General features: G+C 37.4%; 1 protein-coding gene across 1 annotated transcript; it reads right to left on the bottom strand.

Annotated features, from left to right (window-relative positions):
- Positions 1–3,410: 3,410 nt before the first annotated feature.
- On the bottom strand, positions 3,411–5,597 carry ADAM29 (ADAM metallopeptidase domain 29). The gene has a single exon (XM_032633912.1). It carries the CDS (start codon positions 5,595–5,597, stop codon positions 3,411–3,413), a length of 2,187 nt encoding a protein of 728 aa, XP_032489803.1.
- Between the last annotated feature and the right edge of the window lie 2,486 nt (positions 5,598–8,083).

The following is an 8,083-nucleotide window of genomic DNA, read 5'->3' on the forward strand; positions in this document are numbered from 1 at the left end:
GCCTTCTACTTAATGTAATCCATTTTACATAGATCTTATATCTACCAGGTTTTTTTTATTTTCACGTCTGCGTTATGCTTGTTTCTCCTCAATTGCCTATACTTGTAGAAACAAATATCATTTATTATGCCTTTTGTTCCTTCAATAAATTTCTTATATGTACGTAGTCTTATTATTTTAATGATTACCCTAGATTTGCAACATGCATCTGCAACATCATATAGTATAATCCACATCATTAATTTACCTCTTCCCAATATTGCTAGAAGTTTAGACCTTTTATCTCTATTTACACACCTCCCGACTTTTGTGACAAATATATATTTGCATTTTGTTCTGCATATATTTACAGTCCATAAGATACTACTAGTATCCTTGTACAGTTAATTTTAATTAGTTTACCCACATATTTACTGCTTCTTGTGTACTTCACACCCACCTGCACATTCATGTTTCTTTCTGGTATCATGTTTCTCCTGACTGAAAAAGAAATGATATTTCTTTGAGTGCTGGCCTGCTGGCAATGATTTGTTTGCCAAAGGAAAGTTTTGTTCTCCGTTATTGAATGTTATCTTCACAAAATAAAGAATTCTAGTTTGGCAACTACAATTTATTGAGTAAATGTGTTATTTCAGTGTCTTCTGCATTCAATTATTGAAGTCAACCATCTATGTTTATTGTCATTTCTTTTTTTTTTTTTTTTTTTTTTTTATGCGTTACGCGGGCCTCTCACTGTTGTGGCCTCTCCCGTTGCGGAGGACAGGCTCCGGACGCGCAGGCTCAGCGGCCATGGCTCACGGGCCCAGCCGCTCCGCGGCATGTGGGATCCTCCCAGACCGGGGCACGAACCCGTGTCCCCTGCATCGGCAGGCGGACTCTCAACCACTGCGCCACCAGGGAAGCCCGTCATTTCTTTTAAGATATGGATATTTTATGTCTGGCTGCTCTTAAGATTTCTGTGTCTCTGGTTTTCAACAGTTTTACTATGATATGGTTAGGTGTGTATTTCCATGTGCTTATTCTGCGTGAAATTCATTGATTTTCTTAAAGCAGTGGCATAATATGTTTCCATACTTAGGGGAAATTCTCAGCCATTATATGTTTTTTATTACTTCTATTGAATTCTCTTCTTCCTCAAATGATACTCTATTTGAATGATTTCAGATTTATTGATGTGTTTCACATATCACTTCTCTATTTTAATGCTTTTTTCTATGTCAGTCGTTGACTTTTTTAAAATTAACTTTTCTATAGTTAACTAATTTAGCTAATTATACAATGCAGTCAATAATTCAAACTGTTTACTGATTTTCTGAATTTAATAAGTTCACATAGATGCCAATTTTCTGGTGAAATGAATCTACCTTCTTTCACATGGTCTATTCATTTTTCTTCCAGTTTCTCTAAAATACTAGCCATAGGGAATTTTTGTTCATTATCATCTTTTCCACTCTTTGGATCTTTTAGCTGGCTTCTATCTTTTCTTTCACTATCTTTGTTGTTGTTTTCCCTTTATTATTGGCCATAATTTCTTCCTTTTGATATATGTGATAATGCTTTATTGTATGCTAGATGTTCTATATAAGGAACCATAGGAGTTACCTTCAACTTGAGAAGTTTCTATCTTTCCTCTGTTTGGAAGTTAGGCTGAGTGACTGATGACTTTAATTCAATAAGGAATTGAGTTTGGTCAGAGATAGTGTAGTTTTAGTGAGACACATATACTTTACTGGACTTTATACTGGGAGCCCAGAAGCCTCTATTTTCTCAGCACTGAAAGCAATGGGTGACTATGTTCTGATACTCAAATCTTCAAAACCAAGTTCTCTAGCTTATATTCCAAGCTCCTTCAAAATCAGCCAGATGTTTTAAAGAGAAGGCATTACATGTCCTTGAGGCAAACTCCTTTCCACTAGGTCTTTGCTTCCTAACTAGAATTGCAGATATCTTTGTCTTTAAAGACTTTAACCTATTTCCCAGCAAATGGATCTAAACTCAGCAAAAGTGGTGTGGGAAAAACTCATTTTGAATTTGATGCCCTTAAGTGCCTAATTTATCAATCTAGTCTATTCTGCACACTAAGAGTTTTTCAGGTTTCTCTTTCTTCAACAGAGGAATTCTAACTGGGTAGGCCAAGCTTGATCATTAATTTATATTCAAAACCATCATGTTACAGGGAACAAAGATTTTTGTTCCAGGGGAAAAAGTACTGATAATTTAAATTGTTTTCCCTTCCTTGTAATTTTTAAGACTTCTAATCTTCATTTCCTCCACAGTTCTATGATACTTTAAAATAAAATTTTAAGAAATGTTCTTGGCATTGTATAGCTGTCATTTTCAGAAAAATTGCTTGTCTGCATAGACCTAACTAAAATTGAAAGTATCTTTTTTACCCTATTTTATAACCAAAGAAACCCAGAAATTTAGAGACAACTATTATTATCATTCTGTACTTTTTAAAATTTTGTTGGAAACTTGCAGTAAATGTAAGTAATTTTCCCAAGATGGTTAAGAGCAGTGGTAAAGAAAAACTCAATCAGACAAAGAAAAAAAATTGATATTTCCTCACTCCCAATGAATGGTACTTAATGAATAAGTACTTCATTATACCAAGATGAGTACTGTAACAGAATTCAGTCAGAAAAAAAAAATCAATGATTTTAGGGGGATGGAATTAAATATAAGGCATTGGGTAACCAGCTACTAAAGAACACAGCAAGTTAAGGGAGGCATTGTGCTAGTAACTGGTTAATAACCATAAAATACTAATTGCAAGAAGGTGATTTCATTCATGGAGCTGAAGAGCAAAGGGCAGAAGTAGGGTTACTTGAATCTGGAGAACTGTAAGGCTGGCCCCATGAATCTCAAAAATGAGACTCAAAACTCTCACAGCAGGTACTGCTAAGCTGGTGCAGAGGATCTGAGACATTGGTAGAGAGATCAAAGACCTGGGGCTCAGACCCAGACAGCTATGCTGGTATCTTTTAGACTGACAATGAGGTTGGTCTGGATTGAATTTTTTTTTTAAAGGATATTGAAACTAAGTATAACTGCCAGTGTAATATTTGTTATTAAGATTGACATACAGGAAGCAGATCTCCCAGATTCCCAAATCCCCTTGCATTCACCCTGCTGCAGATCTCTGTAGAAAGAGGGCTGATACAGCAGCAGTGTGGTTCCTATAATGCAGAGCACAAAATGGGAAGGGGCTTTGACACTGAAAAAGAGTAACTTAAAAACTGGTACACCACCCAGGTACCATGCCTTTTTCTAGAAAATATAAAGAAATACATTTCAGGAAAAATAAAATTTCTAATTTTTTAAAATAAAGAAGAATAAGTAGAAACATTATAGGAGTTACCTTTTTTAATGCATATCTATTCAGATACATTTTTGGGTACTAATTGTTTTTATTTCCCATGTTGAGTCTGAGTCTTTTGCTTGCGTTTTTCAGGTTGAGGCTGAACTTCTTTCTTTTTTTCCTTAGGTTTTTTCCTCATACAGAGCAATAGAAGACAGCATAATAGAATTAACAACAAAATAAGACATATTAGGGCCAGGTAAATCTTCTTTATCCTCTCTCTCTTAGGGGGTGGGCCACTGTCAACACTACCTCCATTGCCTTGTTTTAGGCAGTTGGGAGGGTCCCACTTATAGTTGCAATGGCAGTGATGTTTATTGTTGCAGATCCCCCTCATGTTACAGAACTTAGGTGAACAATTACTATCCAAGCGAGAGAGATGGACACACTTCCTTCCGATGCAGACATGTTCTGGGCCACACTCTGTGCCGTCTTTCACATCACCAATATCAGGTATGGTCATCCCAATGTGGTAGTCTGTACCCCAGCAGGTGGTATTGTTGAAGCGAGTCCCATGCACAGTAGAATGCTCTGTCAGAAGGGGAATTTCTGACACGTTATCGCACTGAATTCTCCCACATAAGCTGTCCAACATACTGCATTTTAGATATGTAGGGCCTTCGACTCCACAGTTACCAAAACGGTCACCTTGAGTGTTTACTTGTTTGTAGCAACTGTCGTTTGCATTTTTTGCCTTTTGGCCGAAAATCTGCCTACACTGTGCGTTGCGGTCATTACATCTCTTTTCATAGCAGTAGGCATTGTCATTACAGGGAATTCCATCCTCTACATATACATCGTCTGGGCACATATGGGATGATCCATTGCACCACTCTGGAAGATCACATTCATTGACCTCCTTTCTACACATTTCTCCTGATGGTAAGAACTTGCAGTCCTTGCAACAAAGCCCAAAAGCACAAGTAGACCCAAAACTCAGACTGCAGTTTGTCAGACAACAGGCATCTTTTGAACAATCCTGAAAAGATCCACAGTCACACTCTTCTCCTTCTTCAACAACACCATTTCCACAGCGCTTCCTTGAAAACATGTCCTTTGTGTATACAGTGTACTGCAAACATTTTGCCTGCTGTACAGAATATCCCCAAAAATAAGAATAACTACAATTGCTAAATTGGGCTATTGGTGGGTTGTCATGACGCATTATACATCTATAATAACCTGCAGAACACACACACAATACATCATCATGAAACATACCCAAATTATGACCTATATGATGAGCTACTGCAATTCCAATAATGGCCAAGGTTTTGTTTGCAAAAGTAACAACTGCACAACTAAAGTGTGACCTACACATTCCTGCAACAAAGCCTAAACCAGTTAATCCTCTCAAGGTCTTATTTATAAAAAGATGTACAGTATCATGTGCCATGCGGGCATCAATGGTATTAGCCTTCCAATCGCAAAAATCTCTCAGAGACCTCCTTACAGCATCCACTTCAACCTGGTTTCTTTTAGTCCAGATCTCCATACCAAACAATAACACCTTCATACCCATTACCTGATAAATGGAATCCACTATATTTACAATAAGAAATAGATCCTCCTGCAACTTTGAGACATTCCTTTTAAAATGATTATATAGAGCATTGTCCACCACCAGTGCAATTTCAACAAAGAATGAATGGATCCACCAGCCATCATAATGACTTTGTTTCTGGGTAGAATTATCAGTCTCTTGAAACTCAAATTGGTGTACAGTTTCCTCTTGCATAAAATCAGATTTCATGTTTGGTAATTGGGTCTCCTCACTGTCCATTTTATATACCAGGTGTTCAAATTTCGTAGAGAAAATCATGGGCTTAATTTCATAAACAACATCGTTTATCTGTAATAATCCTCGAAAGCCACCAGAACAGGTACTGAGGGCAACAAGGGATTCTGGGTCCCCCTCCACATAACCATGGTAGTAGCAGTCATTCTGGACAAAAGGCTGGTCCTTCAGGAGAGCGCCCTGGTCTGAGTAGGTGAACACTGGGAGGTGTCTGGACAGCAAATGCTTCTTGATATTCATGTGGAGAACGTGTCTCTGGCCCCCAAAATGCAGGCTGTAAGAGAGCCGGCCTGGAGGCTTCATGCTTCTGCCAGTGTGTGTTACCTTCAAGGGAATCACCACTTCTGGAGGACTGTGATATTGGGGGTGTTCAGCCCGGATGTGTCCTGAAAAAGACAGAAACACCCCAAGCCAGTGTAGCAAGAGTATGATCCTCATGTACAACAGGGCTTTAATCACAGTCATTATGAAGCTACTATTATTGGTCCAGAGAAGAAGGCAGGCAGGGTTGGGAGTCACAGATGGTCTGGCTCCTTATTCTGAGCTGCTTAGTGTACAGAGTTTATCATTAAGTATCTGTCTTCTGGCAGAGTTGAACCATTAGAGCATAAGCCCTACAAGTAAAACAAAATATAACATATGGATGGGGGTGATTAGAAAAGGGCCTAATAGGGAGAAAGAGAAAGTCATACAACAAAAGTGATTAGTGTTTTGATCAAGGGTTGACTCTAGAAACTGCACAGAATTTGCTTTTAATTATTGATAAGGCAGAGGGGCATTGGGGGAGTATGGAAGAGTGACAACTGGCCATAGATTTATAGTTATTGAACTTGGATGGTGGGCAATTAAGGATTCATTATACTATTCTCTAAATATATGTATATGTTAAATATTTCCACAATAAATAGTTTAAAAAAATCTTAAGGGTAAGGTGACCATATGTCTTGGATTGCTGGGATTTTCCTGATTTACACACGTTAAATTGGTATAAGTAATAATACCTGTTTTTTTCAACCTCAAGTCCTAAATTACTCAATTACCTAAGATACATATTAAAAGCAACAACAACAACAATAACACTCTCCTGTTATTTTAAAATCTCTTTTATAGTACTTATTACCTCCCTAGAACAAAATATTTAGTTTTATCTTTCTTACATTACTCTCCTCACTAGACTTGTCATATTAGAAGTACTCAAGAGCGTTATCTATGTCTTTCACAAATGTTAGTATCCCCAAAGTGCCTAGCTTAATTCTTTATATAGTAAAGAATGGTCAACTTGACTTTTATTGTGCCTTGGAGTGTTACTCAAAAGGTATTTACACTTGATTACATTTTAATGTACAATATTATTCAACACCTGTGGCTAATTTTGTTTTTGGAACAAAGTGTTATAGACTCAGTTTTCCCTGCTTATTTTCTCTATTTACAACTAAATACTCTGGATATAATTAAGTGGAAGACGAAAAAATACCTCTGAAAGCTAAAAAGCAAAAGACAGACTGGCTAGAGACCTCTAGACTTGAGGAATGGCAACAAGGTGAGTTCCCTGGGTTTTCTTTTAATTGCTCTCAGATATCCCAAATTGGGTGCTGGAGAGGTCTTTAACACCGAATCACCAGCAGGCGTAGACAAAAACAAACAAACAAAAAGCCTCAAGAATAGTTTTCTTTCTCTGTTCACATGACAGAGAATGGAAAAGCTCAACAGAGAACCAGTAAGGTGCTCCAGCATCTGCTCTTGAGCCAAGACACATGTGGATTGATTCATCCAGAGCAGCAACCTCAAAGACTTGTAGGCCAACCCAAAACACACTCCACAATCAGTGCACTGGTGGGCTGTTCAATCCACCTACACTGGCAATATAAAATCCCTGGCAGGCCAGCCTAACACTGATTCAATATCTAGGTAACTAACTACCTGATCTGCCTTCAGAGGCAGCAACAAAATCCCAACAATTTGACCCAACCTCAGCTCAACACTAGGGCAGGGAATGGAACCCTGTATTAAACATAGCAGTATCATTCATAAAGCCTGATATATCCCACCCCTTCACCAAATGACATAGGAGACACAGCCTATTGGCTTCTGTTTCTCACATCTCCAGATATGAATATGGACCAGTGACACCAGTTAAATCCAGAATGTTAGAGTAGATCAAGCAGAAGAAAGGACCACTCAGCTCAAAGATGGGTCATTGATAATTATTCAGTTAAAGTAGAAAAAAAGAATAAAGTAAGCAAACGGCTTATAGGACACTGACAAGAAGACCAGTATACACGTGATGGAAATCATAGAAAGAGAAAAAAAGAGAGAGAAAGGACCAGATAGCTTATTTAAAAAAAAATAATGGCTGAAAATTTCCCAAATCTGAGAAAAGAAATGGGCATCCACATGCACAAAGCCCAAAATGTCTCAAATGAGATGAATCCAAAGAAACCCAGATGAAGACTCATTAAAACTGTGAAAAGTCAGAGACAAGAAATTCTGAAAGTGGCAAGAGAAAACATGTCACATACAAAAGAACCACCATAAAACTGTGAGTAGATTTTTCAGCAGAAATCTTGCAAGTCTGGAGGGAGTGGGATGATGTAGTTAAAATGCTGAAAGAAAAAAACTATCAACTAAGAATGCTATACCTGGCAAAACAGTCTTTCAAAAAATAAAGAAGACATAAAGACATCACTAAACAAACAAAAGCTGAAGGAGTTTATCACTGTAAACTGTGATAAACTGTAAGGCACTGTAAGTGCTAATGAGATTTTTTAAAGTTGAAAGGATGCTAAACAGCAACATGATAGTGTAAGAAAGTATGAAATATACATACATATATATTATATAAACATATAAATGTAAACTCATCTATAGATAAAACCAGAATACATTATGACTTTAATTGTGATGGGTAAATTACTTTTAATTTT

The sequence above is a fragment of the Phocoena sinus genome, chromosome 6 (genome assembly GCF_008692025.1).
Source record: "Phocoena sinus isolate mPhoSin1 chromosome 6, mPhoSin1.pri, whole genome shotgun sequence".
Taxonomy (NCBI): Eukaryota; Metazoa; Chordata; class Mammalia; order Artiodactyla; family Phocoenidae; genus Phocoena; species Phocoena sinus.